Source organism: Heliangelus exortis, chromosome 15 (assembly GCF_036169615.1).
Source record: "Heliangelus exortis chromosome 15, bHelExo1.hap1, whole genome shotgun sequence".
NCBI classification, from domain to species: Eukaryota; Metazoa; Chordata; class Aves; order Apodiformes; family Trochilidae; genus Heliangelus; species Heliangelus exortis.
Genome location: NC_092436.1, coordinates 8095433 through 8114485, shown reverse-complemented (window position 1 = coordinate 8114485; position 19053 = coordinate 8095433). Strand labels below are relative to the sequence as shown.

Sequence of the window (19053 nt, the reverse complement as noted above, 5' to 3'; positions counted from 1 at the left end):
AGTGGTGCAGCCACCAGGGCAGGTGCCTGGGGCCCTCTGCATTCCCCTTCCACCCACTCCCCTCCCCGGGGGCTCAGCCCAGCCTCCCTGACCTACTTCGACCTGCTGGGGACAAGGGTGGATTGTGCAGCTCCACTCAGGCAGAAGAGGGCTGGGAGGTGGTGGAGGGGGGGGTGCAGTCAACACTGTGCCTGTGGGACCACTGCCTCTGCAGGCCTGGCCCCCTTTGCCCCTGTTCCCTGGGGAACAAGTGGTTGAACATGAGACAGCAGGGTGCCCAGGTAGCCCAGAGGGCCAATGGCATTCTCAGCAAGTTTGCTGATGATACAAAACTGGGAGGGCTGGCTAACACTGCAGGAGGCTGTGCTGCCATTCAGAAGGACCTAGACAGGCTAGAGAGATGGGCAGGGAGAAATTTAATGAATTACAACAACGGCAAGTGTAGAGTCTTGCATCCGGGCAGGAACAACCCAAAGAATCAGTACAGGTTGGAGACTGAGCTGTTGGAGAGTAGCAAAGGGGAAGGGGACCTGAGGTGCTGGTGGATGGAAGGATGACCATGAGCCAGCAATGTGCCCTTGTGGCCGACAAGGCCAATGGCATCTTAGGGTGCATTAGAAGGGGTTGGCTAGTAGGTTTAGAGAGGTTCTCCTCCTCCTCTACTCTGCCCTAGTGAGGCCACACCTGAAATACTGTGTCCAGGCCCCTCAGTTCAAGAAGAACCGGGAACTGCTTGAAAGACTCCAGCGTGGAGCCTCTAAGGTGATTAAGGGAATGGAACATCTCCCTTATGAGGAAAGGTTGAGGGAGCTGGGTTGCTTCAGCTTGGAGAAGAGGAGAATGAGGGGTGACCTCATTAATGGTTATAAATATGTAAAGGGAGAGAACAAGGAGGATGGTGCCAGGCTCTCCTCAGCTATGCCCAATGCTAGGACAAGAGGCAATGGATATTATCTTGAGCATAGAGGGTTCCATATAAACACGAGGAGAAATTTTTTCACTGTGAGGGTGACAGCATTGGCACAGGCTGCCCAGGGGGGTTGTGGAATCTACTTCTCTGGAGAGAAGGACCCTCCTGGATGTGTTCCCCAGACTCCGTCAAGCCTGGGCCAGGTCGAGCCCCCTGAGACCCCCGGCTGTGTGCTGGACACCCCTCGACAAAGTCCCCATGGGCTGTCGGGGGACCCCCACACACCTCTTAAGGGCTGTCCCGGGACGTCTTTCCCAGCACACTCCCGGCACGGAGTTGCTGTGCGCCGCCGCTCGGAGCATTACGGCAGGGGCAGAGCCCCACGGGATTTTTTGTCAGCGCCGCTCTTGGGCGCAGTACGGCGAAAGGGGGGGCCGCGGGCGCGCCCATCGGCGCAGTGCGGGGGGGGGAGGGTGGGTGACTGCGCGGCCGGTTCCATCGGCGCGGCGGCCGCGGGGGTGCCATGAGGCGGGGCTGAGGCCGGGCCGAGGCCGGAGCGGGAGAGGCAGCGGGGACGGACACGGAGCCCGGCGGGCCCGGCCGCCGCGCCATGCGAGCAGGTTGAACGGCAGGCAGGGCCGCGGCAGGCACCGAGCGGCCCGCGAACGCCGGGGGAGCGCCTGCGGGAGGTACGGGATGTGGCAGAGGGCCCGGGCTGCGCGGGTCGTGGCCGGTGCGCCGGGGGATGGCGGCGAGCAGGGCCCAGGGCTTGGGGAGGGCAGGCCCCGGTGCACCGGGGGACGAGAGGTAGGTCGGGCCGTTGCAGCGGGGTGCGGAGGACGGCCGTGGTGCGGCAGGGAGGGCTGCGGTATGAGGGGAACGGATGGGCGGTCCCGCGAAGCCTGGTGCGATGGTAGAAGGAGCGAGCGGGGCCCGGTGCTCGGCAGGAGGCGGCCGGACCGGGCCCGATGCGCGGTGGCTCGGAGGGACGGGCGCCTGGGGCAGGCCGGGGGCCGAGCTCAAGGCCCAGTGCGCGGGGGCGGTGGCTGCACCGGGTACCGGGTCTCGGGGGAGGCCGCAGCAGAGGGCAGCAGGGCCCGGTGGACCGGCGGGAGGATTCCCCGGGTCTCGAGGTGGATGGAAGGGCCGCGGGAGGGGCTGCCTGGAGCTTCCAGGAGGGCGGTGGGCCCGGAGCCCTGCCATCCCCGGGCCTCCCTCCGGCAGAGCCAGGGCTGTCCCGGCCGTAGCCCTTTTCTAGGGCCTGGGCCCGATTCAGAGGCTTCTGCTGAGGCTGGCTTTATGTCCCCGGCTCACTGGACTCCCCGGGGTGCTTCGTCCGCCGCTGCCGGAGCTCCGAGGCCCGACCCGGCTGGTAAGCAGGGCTCGGCTCGAGGTGAGCCCCCGGCGTGAGAGGGGAAGTGGTGAAACTTTGGAGAAAGTTGTAAATAGGGAAGAGGCAGAGAACAAATAAACCCCAAGTGACGGGGTGGGGGCCGTGCTAACGGCCCTGCCGTGTGTGCTGCTGCCTGGGCGGCCCGCGGCAGCCCCGTCCCGCAGAGGACGTGTGGGACCGGGCTGTGGGCAGCTGGGCTGTGCTCCGGGGCTTGCTTCTTCGGGCAGGAGAAGCCGGGTGGGTGCTGTCTCCGTGCAGAGACAGTACCTTTTTCTGCCAGCACAGCTTGGATTTTTGTGCTGGCATCTCGGCTATGAGCTGTGCACTGGCCCCGTGCTCCGGCATAGCCAGCCACCGGTGTCCCCGAGCTTGGTTTTTGCTCGTGTGTCACCGCCTCGTTTCATCCCTTCCCCACCTGTACGCATTTCTGCTCTGCTGCTGGCGCTACCTCCCCGGGACCCTGCATCCCCCCCGGTGTGAGCCTGGCGGGGCAGGTAGGTCCCTGAGGCCGGGAGCGCCGGGAGCAGGAGGGGGTGCGGGCCCCGGCGGCTGTCAGAGGGGAGCAGGCAGCGTCTGATGTCAGTGTGGTGCATGGTGGGTAATTATGCACGTTGCAATGAAAATAATAAGGCCGGCTCCATAGCGGTGTCTAAAAATACTGCTAATGCAGAGTGCCTGCTGGCTGCCTTTGTTTGTCACCTTTGGGTGTTTGCTTTGAGGCTGGCCAGGCGGTGGGGGTGGGTTCTCAGGGAGTGGGTTTAGCTTAGCAGGTAAGCTGTGCCCCTCAGCTCGGACAGCAGAGCCACGGCAGGTGCCAGTGTGGGAGGTGAGGCAGGAGCCACCTGGGTGTGTTTGGGAGGCTCAGGTGTCACCCCTCTGTGTACAGTGGTGGTGGGGTGGCATAGCTTTGTCCCTCCGGTCTTGATCAGTGTTGGGCACTCTGACACATGGCTTTTCCTGTGTCCCACTGAACTGTGCTGATGCCACCAGTGTGTTGGGTGGCCTGTTGAGTGGAGATTGGGGTTCAGGACCAGGCGGTGTGGTTTGTCTGTTGCCAGCATTGTGCAGCCAGGGCTGCCTCCACAGCATGTCCTGGCACCGGCAGGACAGGGACTGTGACATCGTGCTGCTCTCTGGCTGAGCAGAGGTGAGAGAGAGGGATGCATGCCTGGAGCAGAGGGAAGCAGTGTGGTGGGTGGCACCTGGGTCATCCTGATCTCTGCTCTCTGCCAGTCGCTGCCTGTGCAGCTCTGGCTTTTGCTGTGGTCCCTCCATCAGCTCCCAGGAGCTGGTACCTCCCCACTGCAGTGGAGGGACAGGCTTGCAGGGGTGGTGAGAGCCATCTGTAGCCTCGGCAGCTCCAGCCACTGGGCTGGCACACTCACACTGTGTGGCAGGGCAGCAGTGGAGGGCCAGGAAGGGCCTGAAACCCTGAGTCTGTGCACTCAGGTCTCCACAACAAATCTGTCCTGCTTGGTGCACGGGGAGATCAGAGTGGTTGTGGCTGCTGTTGGTTCCCAGTTGATGCTTGTGGAGGGCTCTGACCCCAGCTGTCAGCTGTGAGAGCTGAACCTTGTTCCCTTTCACCTTGGAGTGGATGGAGAAATGTCACCCTGCCTGCATGCTGCCTGTAGGGTCATGGCTGCATTTTTGGGGCCCTTTCCTGAGCTCTCTTTTCACTGGAGGGGAAGCATTGCTGCTGCTTCTGCTCTTGCCAGGTGCTAAGTCTGACCTCTGAAACCATGTGTAGCAGTGGTAGTTTCCTGGAGCTGTCAAACACACCATCCCTACCTGCTGTGCCATGTGGCTCCCTTTTGGTGAGCAAGGAACAAAGAATGGGGAGAGGAGACTTTGTGAATCCCCATTGATTTCCACCATGGAAGCTGCCTGCTGTGTGTTTGCATCTGCCTGCCTGGGACCAGGGCTCTGTGAGGGGAATTGATCAAGCTGTAAAACCCAGAGCCAGCTAATGAAATAGGGACTATAGATTTTTATTTTAAATGGAAGAGAGTTTAGGGGAGATTTAATTATCCCTGTTTTATGGACCTGCTAGAGGAATGAAATAACAGCCAGCAGGTAGGGCCTGGGCATTAGCTTGCAGCACTTCTTCCAGGTGTGTGCAGAGCTGGTGAAGTCCTGCCATCCCAGGGTAGAGGCAGAGAGTGAAGCAGAGTGTTAGGAGCAGAGCAGGATGGGGTGAAGTCCTGCCAGATGTTCCTGCTTCCCTAGTGGAAATATCTGTGCTGGAATAGCAGCAGGGCTGGCCCTGGAGAGGTGGGCTTCCAGCCCAAATGGGTGCTGGTGTAAGAAGAGCTCTCCTTGTCCCTGGGGCTCTGTGTGGGTCTGTCCAGGCACTGGTGGACATCAGTAAGTTTGGGAGATTTGTGCTAGTTAGGCTGTCCCCCAGGTGTTTTTTCCCTGGGGCCATGGTCACCAAGCTCTTGCTGAAGCCTGTGTACCTGTGCAGAGCATGTGGGATTTGTAAATGGCATTTTCCCACCATCCCTCAGCTCCTTGCTCAGAATGAGCTGGAGAACTATGCTTTGTCACCTTCTCTGTGTAGGCCAAGAGGTCTGTGTACCCACCAGGCGGGTGCAGTAGGGTCACAGTTTGATGTATCAGAGGCTGCTAAAGTGTCTGAGGAAGCTGCTGGTGCTGGGAAGCCCTCCCAGAGGCCTGTGACATTGGCCTGGCAGGAACTCTGGAAACCAAGGCCCTGATCCCTGTGGTCACAGAGCTGCATGAGGATGTTGTGTGGCTCCCCAGAACAGGTCGGTTCTTTTGAGGAGCAGTGTGGATCCATGCTGTCAGCTTGCAAGGGTGCTGGGAGAAGCCAGCCTGCCAGCTCTGGGCAGCAGAGCCACCCCAGGGTGTTTATCCTTTCCTTTCTCACCTCAGCCTTTCAGAGCAAGGGCTGTGTCCCACAGGGCCCCAGCAGTCCATGGGGGCTCATGTCCAATGCAGAATGTCTGGGTTTTCTGCAGTGGGGAGTTTTGGGAGGCTCCCCATTTTGCTGTGTGAGGTGACAGAGGGTGAGGTGACAGGATCCCCAGCAAGCAGCACTCGTGACAAGCCTTGGGAATATTATTGTGACAGGCCTTGGGAGCATTCTTTTCCAGCTGCAGCCCAGTCCCTGGAGACCTGGCCTTGCTGGCTGCAGAGCAGTAGCTGTGGGCTTTCCTTGGCTAACTTGGAAAGCAGGACAAGGGATTTCAGCTCGATCATGCAGAGTGGAGGATTGGGCTGCCATGCTGTGCTAGGAACAGCTTCCTCTCAGGTGAGCCCGTGTAATGGTGACTGAGGGCTCCAGCAGCTCTCACTGTCGCTCCCAGGAAGGGAGGGCCCTGGTGTGGTCCTTCCTCCCCCAGCCTAACCACACTGAGACTCCATCCTCTCTGCCAGGTTGTCTTTCCCCTGCTGTGCTGGTGGGGTTCCCTGGCTGTGCTTTGCATTTTGAGCCATGAGTCTTAGTTACTTTTCTCTCTGTGCCTGCACTTTGAGAAAGTGGCAAACAATAAAAATCTGCTGGCAAGAGCTGTAGCAGAGGTCAGCCAGCTCCTGTGCCCCAGGCTGCTCTGTTGTCACCGCACAGTTGCTCTTTGTGTGCAAGGCCTGTCAGCTTGGAAGTCATGTTTTTGCTTTTAAAACCATCCCCAGGCACTGGTATGGAGTTGTCTGTGAATGATGTACAGGGAGGTATTGCAGCAAGCCTCCTCTGCACTTAAGGCAGTGGTCACTGCCTGTTTCGGTGCATCTTGTAACCAGCCCCCTGGCAAATTTTAAATCAAGGACAAAAGAGGATAAATGGTTGCTGGAAATAATGAGTTTCTCCAAGCTGATTGTTGCAGGTTGTCAGTGTCCCTGCAGGCTTCTTAAAATGCAAAACAAAGCACCCAACCCAACTTCCTGACTGTCACCAGCGCTTTCAGGGGATGCTTCGTTTTTCTGAGTGCTGACGAACTCGCTCTTTGCTGTCCACTCCTGGCTCTGCCCATATCCTTTTGCTGGATCTGCAGCGCCAGACACTGCTGCTCTGCTCTGCCTCCTGTGCTGCCAGAAGGGCAGTCGGGGTGGAGGGGCCAGCCTGAGCCCAGCCAGCCAAGCTGTGGGGAAGGTGTCTGGAGCCCATCCCCTCCTGCCCTCAGCCACTTGCTTGGCAGACACTGTTAACACTGTCTGCGGGATGCAGAGAGTGGGCTGGGCTTGTAAGGATGTTTGTGCAGAGATGGCAGGTGAGCTGGGGACTCACAGGGATGCTGTGTGGGTAGGGGAGAGGGACTGAATTCCTGCTCCCTGCCCAAGGAGAGATTGGGCCTGTCTTAGGAAAAAGCTGCCTGAAAGGAGAACTAATACATGCAGGATAGAGGAGTACAGAGTCCTGAACTGTGGTGTCTTGTGGTAGGAAGGAAGGGGAGGGCAGGGAGGCTGCCCAGGCAGCAGGTTGGGACAGACATAGTGACATTTGCTCTTCTTGGCCCACATGCACACAACTGAGCTGTGGAGCTGACTGCTGCAGGATGCCAGGGCAGAGAGGTGATTGTGGTTCAAAGTGCTTCTGTCCAGGAGAGAAGAGTCTGTCCAGGAGAGGAGAGGACATGACCCATTGCTTGATGCCAGCACATACCAGCTACAGATGTACCTGAGCTGGATCCAGCTGCTGTACCAGTAACCTCCTGGCTGTGCCATCCAGGTTGTGTCAGTGTTTCCAGGGCAAACGAAGGAAAGTGAAGATATCTCTGCATGCTATTTACCCTGTCCTAAGGAAATGAAGGCTTGCGCAAGCATACGGTTTATTTGCAAGTTTTTGCCCCCCCATCTTGAACTTCCTGGATAGTGTCAGTTGTGGTAGGTGTCAGGTGTGGTAGCTTTCTCAAAGGTCTTTGCTTGCTACAGACTCTGGCTTTTAGGGAGGAAGATGCTGCTAGTTCTCCCTCTGCAGTGCAGCTCAGCCTTGCTATTAGACATCAGAGAATCCACGTGGGAGAGATCGACAGGAAACTAGGCGTTATCAGTTCCGCTGCCTGTGCAGACTCGCTCCTCATGTCAGCATCCTCCACGTGTGTGTGGCAGGAGGCGTTTGACGGGAGTGCTGTCAGTCCGGGGGTGTGAGTGGGTGGTGTGTGATCGCGGCAGAGGCATCCTGCCCCCGCTGCCAGGGAACTCGGCTCCAGCAGGGAGTGGCAGAGTTGGGAGGGAGCTCCTCGTCGCCCCCTCCCTCCTCAGCAGAGAAGTGCTTCACCCTGTGGTAGGAACTGATTTTGGGGTGTTTCGTGTCCCTTGGTGTTTGTGCCAGGTCTTGGGTGGGGACACTCCTGCTGCCCACTCTGTAGCCTGAGAGCTTCTGGGCACTTGGTACTGGTTTCTTACTGCTTGTTTTCCAGGCACTGGGGAGAGGAGAGAAGGATCTGGTGCCTCTTGCTCTCCCTGAACTTGGGGAGGCTGAGGAGAGTGTGGAAGTGGGTGTCGGAGAGAGAACAGGGCAAAACATACCTCCAGTGGGAGACGTGCTCACGCCACTCAAATCACCACAGCTAATCCTGTGACAGACCTGACCTATATATGGGGCAAGGGAGGCGGCACGTCTGCGGCAGCAGATGGTGTCTCAAAGAGCCTGGGCCCAGGGAGGCTTCGGTTCTGCGGCCTCTGGCTCTGGCAAGGGGCTGCAGAGCAGCTGAGTTCAGCCTGAGCAGCCCCTACAGGCAAAGAGCTTTCAAAGTCTGCTGCCTGGCCCTGGGAGTCCCACTCAGCTGGGGTGTCACAGCTCTTGGTGGCCAGACTGAGGGCCCCATGTCCTGGCTCAGAAGCACTGGCCAGTGCTGCTGTCTTTCCTGTAGCATGGCGTGCACATCACTTGGGCTCCTTGCCTGGCAGAGCTTCAGAACCTGGGGCAGTGTGGTGTTGGTGGCTGTGTCTGTGGTGTGTTCCTGAGACATCATGGGGCAGGCATGAGTTGGGCCATTTCATTGTGCTTTAACCCTACATTTGGATGAGCAGTGCCCTGTTCTTGTTGGGAGCTGGCTCTGCACAGCATGGCTCGACCTGGCTGTGCCACAGGAACACAGCAGTGCCTCACCACAAAGCCATGTTCCACTGATGGCTTCTCCTGACACCATCCTGAGGACATCGATAGCTGCTGGCCATAGGGAAGCTGGTGATGCTGGAGTGGGTCAGGAGGGAGTGTCTGTACAACTATTCACCATTTGTGGCCTCCAGCTGCTGCCAGTGCTCTGCCCAGGTTTGGGACATGTCCTGGCCACCTTGTAAAGGTGCAGTGCTGCCTCTTGCTGAAAATAGTGGCAAGGTTGAAGTGCAGAATGCCATTTTCCTCCTTTTCCCTCTGGTCCCCACCTCTTGAAGCAGAGAGGTGCTGGTGTAGTGGTGCAGACCTCATGGGTGAGCGTTCAGGTCTGGGCTGACAATTTAGTCCTGTGGCTTTCTCCTCCTGGGGTGCTTGTCTGAGCATGTGGGACTGCCTGTTACAAGTTTGTTCCATTCCCTGCCATGACACTTAACTGTCCTATGTGCCCCTTTTCATGGGGGCAGAAGCAGCTGGCTGTGTAGCTGTTGTCACAGGATGCTGTGTGTCCCGAGGGAATCCTGCGGGCTGGTGTGGTTCCTCCTGTGTGCCTGGACTGTGGATAAGGAGGTGCAAGGAGAACTGGCCTTGAGAGGGGCCTGGGGTGGGATAAGACTGAATCTGACTTCTCGTTGCTGTGATGAACCTATTGAATCATTAAATTGTCACCACCAATCTGAGGTTTTCTTTAAAAGAGGTGGTTATAAATTAATTAGCTTCTTTTTGGTTGTTAGCACTTTAAAGCCCAGCTGTCAGGGGGAGGGCTGGTTTAAAGGCATTACATCAGGGCTGCTGGCTGGCTGGCTGGCTCGCCTACCTGAGAGTTTCTAAGTGTGTGCTGTAACCCGTTCGGCTTGGGTGCAGCATTTGGCTTTCAGCGGAACCGCTGCGATGTGCTCTCCTGGGCGTGGGGGTTCTGCTGGTGGTGCCGAGGGCACGCGGGGAGCTGGTGGCACAGGGTTTCACCGTGCATCTCCCGCTGCCAGCTGAACAACTTGCCCGGCTGACCGCAGATGTGCCTTCTGGAGCTGCTCCACAGAGTTCCTGCACCTCCTTTAATCGAGGGGACAGAGCAGGGGCTTTTCTGCTGCCCTGGGAGGCAGCGTGTGCCTGGCGGGCGGTGGGGCCTGGCTCCATGCCATGCTGAGCGGGAGGGGAGCGCCTTCTTCATCCTCCCGTCCCAGCGCAGGAGGGTGCCGAGGAGCCCAGCCCCTGCCTTCACTTTATCTCTTGTCCCCGCTTTGCCGCCCACCTGGCAGCGGGCGGCTGCACAGGGGGGCAGGCTGCGGGCTGGCCGGGAGCGCCTGGGCACTCAGTGCTGCTGTTCCCGTCGGTACGGGCCGGGGCTGGGTGGGCCGACAGCCGTGGTGGGCTCGGCCTGGCCCCGCGGACCACGTCCCGGCAGAGGAAGTCGGCCGGTACCGGGCCCCCCGAGGGCGGGGGGGGTGTGGGTTGGGCCGGGCCGCCCCCAGCCCCCGTTGCTAGGGCCCCCTCTCCGTGGAGACCGTTGCTAGGACACCGCCCCTCGGGGCGGGAAGGGGGGGCCGGCAGTGCCCCGCGTGGCGGCCCGGCCCCGCGCCTCCAAGATGGCTGCGGAGCGTGACACGCCTGGTCACGTGGGTCGCGCGGGCGCCGCACCGCCCCCCCCTCCGTCCACCCCCCCTCCCGCCCCAGCCGCGCGCGCCCCCGGGGTTCCGAGTGTTGTGACTCGGTCCGGTCCGTCCCGCCGCCGTTTCTTAAAGGGACAGAAACCCTTCACTGCCTCAGCCCGTCCGCCGCTGACCCGACCCGCCGCGGCGGCCCCGCCGCCCCGCGGAAAACAAAGAGGCACCGGAAACAGCGGCGGCGAGGAGGGGGCCGGCCCGGCGGGGGGCGGGAGGCGGGAGGGAGGGAGGGAGCGGTGGGGAAGATAGGCCCGGGCCCGGCGTCGGCGAACAAAGAGCGGCGGGAGGGGGCGGGGGCGCCGCAGCGGCACCGGAGCGGAGGCCCAGGCCATCGGTGCAGGTAGGTGGGGGCGGGAGCGCGGCGGGGGCGGGGACCGCTCCCCACCCCCCCCGGACCACCGGCGGCACCTGCCCCGGGCGGCGGCGGCGGGGCCCGACGGCTGCCTTTGTTATTGCTTTTGTTTGGCGCCGAGCACATGGCCCCGGAGCGGCCGCTCTTAAAGCCACAGCCCCGCGCCCGGCCCGGCACCGGCGGGGCTCTGCCGTTGCGGCGGAGGGCGCGGGCTGCCGGGCGGGCGGTGCACCGGCGGGGGGCTGCAGGCTGAGCTGTGCGCCGGCGGGGGCTGCACGGTGGGGCGTCCCGGCGGGGTGCTGCACCCGCCGCGGTGCCCCGCGATGTGCCGCCGTCCCGGAGACCCCCGGAGGCTGGGCTCGGGGCCGAGGGCGGCGGGGCGGCCCTTCGAAGGGGGTGCCGGTGCTTCGCCGGGGGAGTTAGCGGCGATCGCGTGAGAACAGACGGGACGGGGGAGCCCGGAGTGCCGGGACGGGGACACCGTGGTGGCAGGATCCCCGAGGAGGCGGTGGCGCGGCGGGCGGCCCCCCCGGCAGTCCCGGAGCCCGGCGCTGCCCGAGCAGATGGCACCGGGCGTGAGCGCTGGCGCGCTGCTAACTTTGTTCTCGGCAGGGCCCGGGAGCCGCCTCGCCCCCCGCCCACAGAGGGGCTGCGGAACCCGAGGTCCCCTTCGCTCCGGAGCTCCGGTGGGTTCTGCGGGGTCACGGTGACTCTGCTCCGGGTGGCGGCGGCTCGCAGCCGTGGGTAGGAGGGAGAGAGGCGGGTGCGCCCGAGTGGGATGGGAGGATGGGTGCCTGGGGGCGTGCCGGGGTGCTGGTTGTGGCAGGACGGGGCTCCGTGCCCCTCAGCCACCACCATCCCGGGAAGTCAAAGGCATCCCGCCTGCAGGAGGTGTGCCCGCATGGTCCTGTCCTGGTGTGCTGGGAGCCTGGGCAGCTCCCCTGCTCTGGGGGGTCTCAAACAGGAAAGCCCCTTGCATGGCTTTAGCATCCATCTGTGGAGGGGTTCCCTGTCCCAAGCCCATTGCTGAGGCGTGTGGTCTGGAAGGTGCCCGCTGTGTCACGCAGGGCCTTTGTACTACGTGTTCTGAGGGTGAGGATGAGGGGAACAGTAGGACCTCGGGAGGGCTCCTGGAGAGCAAGTTTAAACCTGGGCCAGCCCAGCCCACTTGCGAGGTACCTTGGGCAGGGGCTTGGGATAATGCATCAGGGCAGCAAAACCTTGTCCTTGAAGCATGGCCGCTTCCCCCGGAGCAGCCACTGGCAGGGGCCTCGTGGGCACTGACTGCGGCTTTTAGTTTTTTTCATTCTACCCCCAAAAGAGAGAGAGAAACTTGCCTTGAGCATCCAAAATGGTACCATAGATGAGGGTACACTTGAGAGACCTATGTGTGGCACAGAGCTTACTCTGGTGACTTCCCACCATGGTTGGGATCAGTGTTACCCAGGTGTGACATTGCAGCTTCTCTCTGTTGGGATGAGACCCCCACACACTTTCCAGCCTCTTCCCGGTGCTGAGCAGCACTCCCTGGCCTTGGAGTGCCCTTCCTGGCCCTAATGTGCCTCTGCAATGGGGACTGAGGAAGAGATGAAGAAGAAACAGTTTTGGGCGGGCACACCACCAGCCTGTGGGCAGGATGGATTTAGGGTCATGTGGGGAGCAGGGCTGGGGTGCTTCTGCTCGCTGGCCAGGGCTGTGGAGGCTGAGAGAGTCTGGCAAGAGGGGTCTGCCAGGCAGCAGGAGGGGCTTCAGGGGCAACTGGTGTCCTGCCTGACCTCTCTAGGGAAGAGGGGAGGCACGGGAGCAGGGGGAAAGCTACAGGGTTCTTCACTGCTGTTCTTTTTATGTGCCAAAATCAAGCATTACCCTCTCAATTGGTGTCTGTCTTGCATGGGGTCATGACTGGCCATGCAGTGGAGGAACAGTAACTGGAGGGGGGAAAGGTTCTTCCTAGCCCCCCAGGGCCCTGTCCAGTCTCAGGAGATGGGGTGACTGCAGGTGTAGGTCGTGTGTGCCACAAGATCTCCAGTCATCAGTGTTACCATCCCCAGCAGGAGGGATCACCAGGAGACCACTGGAGACAGTGGTGCTGGGGTGGCTCAGAGTCACTTGTGCTGTCTGGGTGGCAGGGAAAGGGTTAAATGGAGGGGGCATGGACCAGCCAGGTGGCTGCAAACCCTACAGCAGGTCTTTGAGTGCAGGGGCTTCCCTGGGCTCACTGCCTTCCTTCTCCCAAAGCTGCTGGTGGGAAGCAGGCTGAGGTGGGATTTGGGGCTCCTGAGGTTGGGGTGCCATGACCCACTGTCCTTCTCACAGGATCCAAGGTGCTGGTGTCTCACCCTGCCTGGAGTCCGAGGTCCTGTGTGCCCACCTACCTCCCAACGTCACCAATGCGACCATGGGAACTGGCAGTGAATAGGCGGCCACCCTCTGCCTCTTTTAACCAGCACCGTTTCTCGGGGGGACCCTGCAGCAGCCCCGACCACCTCCGGCGAAGGTACAGAGCACAGAGCGGTGCGGGGCTCTGTCACCCACATTGTGTGGGCACCTGGGGCCAGTTCTGAGGTCCTACTGGGGCAAGCCGCTGGCATAGGGGGCTTTTGGGGAGATTGTGGCAGGGAAGTACATCCACCTGTCTTGATTGATATCTCCCCGGGGAGCAAGGGTCCCTTTTGTGCTGAGGATACGGGGGAGGCACTTGAAGCGTGAGCAGAGGAGCTGGTTCTGGAGCTCCCCAACCAGACAAGGAGCCTGGCCTGGCATGATGCCCTGAACATCTTGCCCTGGGAGCCAGGCTGGCAGTGACCCACCTGCGGCCACCCTGCCCAGGGCTGTGGTGCCCCTGGCCTGGGGGTCACTCCTGCTTTGTTTCTCTCCTGCGGTGGCTCCGCAGCCCCCCTGCCAGGCGTCAGTGGGGACGACGCGACCGACCTCTGGCAAGCCTGCTGGGGCAGGATGAGCCCCAGCTGCACCCTGCCTTCCCCCAGCAGCCGCACGTCCCTGTAGATGAGCCCCGCGCCTACGCTCTCCCCAGCACGCCGCCACGAATGCTTCACCCGGCCGCTCACCCGCCCCACCAGAACCCATTCATGGTGGATCTGCATGACCAGGTAGGTGCTGCTACCTCAGCCCCAGTTCCAAGGGTGACATTATGCTGCCCCTGGGCTGGAGTCAAGGACAGTGGTCTCAAGTCTTGTCCCTTGGTCCCCTCTGACAGTCGCTTGCTGCTGGGACCAGCCAGCCCTGAGGCTGCCAGCACTCTCTTGCCCTCCCAGTACTTAAACTCTTGGGTCCCTCTGCCAGATTGGGTGTACCCAGGTGTGCTCCCAGGGGTTAGGGGCAGTCCCCTCGTAGGGTTGGTCATTCATGTCACAACTGCCAAGCATCATCCATGGTAGTAGTGCTGATTTGGAGGCTGTGCCAGCTGGTCCACAGGGAGCAAAGAGGGGATCCAAAACCCTCCTCAATCCCCGCCTGCCCTTCTGCCTGCACCACCGGTTGGTGCACTGGTTGCTCAGCGCACTGCTGCCACCCTGCCAGAATGGGGACAGCTCAGCTGGGGGTGTACACTGACTGTGCCTTTGGTGCCTCATCCCCAGGTGCACCAGGGACCCGTCCCTCTCTCTTACACGGTTACCACCGTCACGACGCAAGGCTTCCCTATCCACGCTGGCCAGCACATCCCTGGGTGCAGCACCCAGCAGCTCCCAGCATGCTCAGTGATGTTCAGTGGACAGCACTACCCACTCTGCTGCCTCCCACCCCCGGTGAGTTGTGGTGGGGAACATCCAGGGGGGTGGAGGATACCTGTGGGATACCATGAATGGCCAAAGGCCACAAAGGTAACTACGCCCACCAGAGTAAAAGGGCTGGGACGGCAGCGTCTGGGGACAGTGGAGCTGTTGGGGACCAGTGGATGGGCAGACATCTGACCCTTGTTTTTCTGTCTCCTGTGCAGCTGATCCAGGCATGCGCCATGCAACAGCTCCCCGTCTCCTACCAGACATTCCCCCCCATCATCTCCAGCGACCATTACATCTTGCACCCCCCACCGCCGCCAGTGCCCCCACACCAGCCGCCCCACATGGCCCCCCTGGGCCAGTTTGTACCTCTCCAAGCCCAGCACCCACGCATGGTGAGTTGGCACAGGCTGGGTGCATGACAAGCCCTGTGGCCCAGCAGAGACCACCTGGGAGTCTTGTTCCTCTGCAACACTGAGCTGGGGATGGTGGGTGGAATGCCAGGGTACCTGTATCCTGCTAATGCCAGAGGGTGTAATTCAGGAACCAACTTTGAGCCAAACTCTTTCCTCCACAGCCTCTGCAGAGGATAGACAATGACGTGGACCTGCGAGGGGAGCAGCACCCCATCGCAGGCTTCACGTACCCCACGTCCCACCATGCTCCAACGTTGTCCCCCTCCGTGCCGCTGCATTACCTTCCCCACGACCCGCTGCACCAAGAACTGCCATTTGGCGTGGTGAGTCCCTGTCTCACAGAGGGGTGGGGGGGATGCTGTGGGGCTGGCACAGCTCTGAGCACCCCATCTCTCCCCACAGCCATACCCCCACATGATGCCCCGGCGGCTGAACACCCAGCGGTACCGGCTGCAGCAGGCACTGCCCCCCCCGCCGCCCCCTCCACCGCCCCCACCGTACTACCCGAGCTTCCTGCCCTATTTTCTGTGAGTACCAGGGGAATGTGGTGGGACATGTGGGGCAGGGGTGGTACCACAGACAGGGGGTGCTGCTCTGGCACAGGTGGCTCTGCCCCCTGGGGATTCCAGGGTGGAGGTTGGGGGTTGCAGCCCCACACTGACTGCCTCATCTTTTGCCCTCAGCTCTATGCTTCCTGTGTCGCCGACAGCTGTGGGGCCGACGATCAGCCTAGACCTGGATGTGGATGATGTGGAGATGGAGAATTATGAGGTGTGTTAGTTCTACTTCCCAGTGTGGAGACGGGGGTCTGTTTTGGGATGGCTCTGCCAGGGCAGGGAGAGCCCAGAGGGGTGCTGTACAGGGAGCTGAGCTGAGCTGAGCTGAGCTGAGCTGAGCTGAGCTGAGCTGAGCTGAGCCAGCCTCTGTGCCTTCTTCTAGGCACTGCTGAACCTGGCTGAGCGACTGGGGGAGGCCAAGCCGCGGGGACTCACCAAAGCAGACATCGAGCACCTCCCGTCCTACCGCTTCAACCCTGAGAGCCACCAGTCTGAGCAGACCCTGTGAGTGATCCCAGGGAGTGGACAGGGGACATAGGGTGCCTGGTGGGGGGCTGCAAGTGTGTATCAGGGCTGGGCTAACAGCTTTCTCCCCCCAGGTGTGTTGTGTGCTTCAGCGACTTCGAAGCCCGGCAGCTTCTCCGCGTCCTGCCCTGCAACCACGAGTTCCACGCCAAGTGTGTTGACAAATGGTTAAAGGTACTGCCCGTGGCCATGCTGTGGCCACTGTGGGGAAGGGGGGGGCAGTTGCTTGGGGTGATGCAAGCACAGGGTGCTGCCTTTTGGGTGGTCTCAATGCCATGGGAGCAGAGGCCAAGCACGGTACTGGGCTGGAGCAGGTGTTCCTGGGTCCAGGCACACTACAGGGTGCTGCCAGCCCTCAGTGGTGGAGAAGAAGGGAGCCTGGATGCATCTGGTGTCTTGGGGTGCCCACTCACTTGTCCCCATCTCTCCTTGCCTGCAGGCGAACCGCACATGCCCCATCTGCCGGGCGGACGCGTCGGAGGTGCAGCGGGAGGCGGACTGAGGCTGGCGGGCGCTGTGCTGCACAATTCGCGAGAGGATGAGGATGCCGGGCCGGGGGCGGGGGCCACTGCCCACTGCCAGGGCCTGAACCTGCGCTTACCCCCCCTCCCCAAAACCTCTCCTCGGATGTGGTGAGCATTGAGCAGTCTGGGCTCCCGGCCAGCCCCCCTCCCCGCCGGGACACGGACTCGGACCGCTGCGCTCCTGGGGCCCTGAAACATGTTGTGCTGGAGGCAGGAGGCGTGTGGCTGTGCCCTCCATGCTCCAAAGACGCTGTTGTTGCTCCCATCACTTTCCAGGTCTCTACTCTGCTAGGGAATTAGTGGTTTTTTCCTTTTGTCACCTTTTTTATTTTTCATGGTAGGGTTTGTTATTTTTTGCCCCTCCCATTTCCTTTCCTTTTTGACCCAGCAGCGTGCAGGTGGCTCCTCCCCTCGGGGAGGATGTGGTGGAGAGAGGAGGGAGCACCGTGGGTATGATGCTGCTGGCACCCTGAGCTGGAAGTGCCCAGCCAGCCCCAGGGGCAGCTGGAGGAGGTGGCTGGCAGAGCATGGCCAAGGTGGGACACCAGCAACCCCGGGGGCAGGAACGCCTCCGTCCCTGCATGCAGCCTGGCATGGCCCCTCTTCTGCCTCAGCTGCCCCAAGGAGTCCCAGAAGGTTATGGGTCCTTGGGTTCTTTCCCTGCTGGGAGGACAGTTGTCCCCAGCCCCTCTCTTGATTCATTCTCCCATGCCTGGCCAGTGCAGCTCTCAGGACTGGGCCATCTGGAGTCCTGTGAGGCAGCCAGGCCCGGAGGGGGATGCCAGCCCTGTCCCCATGGCCACGGGCATGCAGTGGCCCCGGTGTGCTGCCTGGCTCCCACTGTTTCTCTTTCCCATCGCCATAAATCAAAACAGCCCCATGCCCCTGTCCTGCTGGCTGGACAGCCCAGCATGGTGCCCCGGCCGGTAGGAAGCAGGGGAGGGGTAGGGCTGCGGCTGGTGCCCCCAGCGCAGGGGTTTGCCCATAACCTGGCGGTGTATTTCCAGTGCTACCCGTGGCCCTGATCGAGCCAGTGCCAGGGGAGCTGTGAGCAGCCCCCTGCCTGCATGGGGCCAGGTGCTCTGGCCAGAGCTGGGGGGAAGTGGCTGCCATGCTGCCACCCAACGCCAGCAATCCCGCGTGGCCGAAGTTGTTTTGCATGATTAATTAGCAAGGAGGGTGACAGGAGGCAGCGGTGGTGGGGGGTAGGGCCGCCCTCCCCTCGTGGCGCGTGTTGCTGACGCCTGGCAGCCTCCGAGCGGACGCCAGCCCTATGTAAATGTTCACAAATATGCATGCATGTCTGACCAGCTTGGAACGTGGTCTTGGCTACGTCTAGCCGGCTGTGGGGTGAGGGGGGTGGGGAGAGGGGTTTTTGTGCTCAGCTGATACTGCCATGCACTGTACTGCACATGTCCGCAACGCCACAGGACCGTGAGACTTTCAGGGCTGTCCCTGCAGGGCCTGTGCCCCTCTGGGCAGGCGACTGGGGGCTGAGGCGGGGGGGGCACCCGCGGTGGTGGCGTGTGCAAGGGGAGGGGGTTGGAGGGCAGGGGGAGCCGCTCCCCGCAGGGCGGGGGGCAGGCGGTGGGGCCGGGCTTCGGCGCAGCCGTGGCCGCCGTGCTGGGGCTGGGTGTGAGGCAAGGGGCCACGCCTGCCATGTGGGTGCTCCCCGTGCTGCCATGCCATAGGTCTGGGGCAGTGCCAATCACCGGGATGCTGCGGTAGGCCCACTCCTGATTGTCGGAGGCCCAAGCATGGCCTCTGGCAATCAGCAGGTCCCTCACAGCTGGCCCAGCAGGTCAGGTGTGGTGGCAGCCAGCAGCACGGCACCATTGGCCGGCTCCCCCTTGCCGCCCTTCCCAGCCTCCCCGGCGGCCACCTGCCTGCGAGGCGTCGAGGCCCAGGGCCCTGCCCGGCGCCACCAGCTCCGCCGTGGCATGGGCGCTGGCACCGCTGGGCTCGGTGCCCCCTGGGCAGGACCCCGGCCCCCTCCCCATCCCTTGCTCAGTGACTGATAACCAAAGGAGTCCCCGTGCCGCGCGGCGGCCTCGCGCCCCCGGAGACGCCCCCCCCTCCTCCCCTCCCGCCCTTGCGGTGCCCAGGGAGCCAGGAAAGCCTTACGGTCCTTTGACGGCGCCTCGAAAGCTCACAGCTCGTGTGCTGCAGAATTTATTCCAATGAGCAGCTAAAAGTATCATTTAAAAAAAAATACAAAAAAATACAAAAAAAAATACTAAAAAAACAATTATTTAGGGTGTTTGTGATTGCTGACTGCGCTGTAGATACCACTGTTTACCAATGATTTCCTGTGGTGGGATAGTGGACTGTTTACTGTTCTATTATACCAGTCCCCGGGCCCTCCGGTGGGACCTCCGCGGCCCCCGCGGCTCCCCGGAAGGTGCTAGGACGTGTGTTCTGTGTTAGAAAGTTTTTATATATATATATATATATAAATATATATATATAATTTTTTTTGCTCTGTTACTTGCACATTTTACAGTTACCTCATTTTTCCCATGTATGTATTTGAAAAAAGGCTAATATATAGAAAAAAAAAAAAGGTTCTTAAAGCTCTAAAAGTGTTTGTTTTTTTTCCATTCCATTGGAATCATATTGGTTTTGTAGCATTTAACATAACTAGTATGTTGTATTATATATATGTGTATTATACTGATTGAAATTTTTAACAGATTTGTACTTTTTTTAAAATGAAAGTTGCTAGTTCTGCTTGACCAAGTAGTGCAATCATTATTTTTTTTAATGTTGTGGCTGATTTTGAGAGGGATATTCACTAATAAATGTATGATGTATACCAACACACTGTGCCCTGGCTCTTGACTTACAGGTGGCTGAAGGGGGGGACTGGGGGTGGCCATGCATGGCCCCACTGGAT

General features: G+C 60.8%; 1 protein-coding gene across 5 annotated transcripts; it reads left to right on the top strand.

Annotated features, from left to right (window-relative positions):
- The first annotated feature begins 1419 nt into the window (after positions 1–1419).
- RNF44 (ring finger protein 44) lies at positions 1420–18978 on the top strand. Of its 5 annotated transcripts, none has more exons than XM_071758642.1 (11): positions 1420–1599; positions 12712–12892; positions 13289–13505; positions 13995–14162; positions 14354–14530; positions 14713–14874; positions 14954–15078; positions 15235–15322; positions 15491–15612; positions 15708–15807; positions 16073–18978. In XM_071758642.1, the coding sequence occupies exons 2-11, from the start codon at positions 12786–12788 to the stop codon at positions 16133–16135; spliced, it is 1329 nt and encodes a 442-aa protein (XP_071614743.1). In that variant the 5' UTR covers positions 1420–1599; positions 12712–12785; the 3' UTR covers positions 16136–18978. The 5 variants fall into 5 exon arrangements, with proteins under 5 accessions (XP_071614743.1, XP_071614745.1, XP_071614744.1 ...); XM_071758644.1 differs by having other exon boundaries at positions 1439–1717; XM_071758643.1 differs by lacking the exon at positions 1420–1599 and adding an exon at positions 10073–10383.
- The last annotated feature ends 75 nt before the right edge of the window (positions 18979–19053 follow it).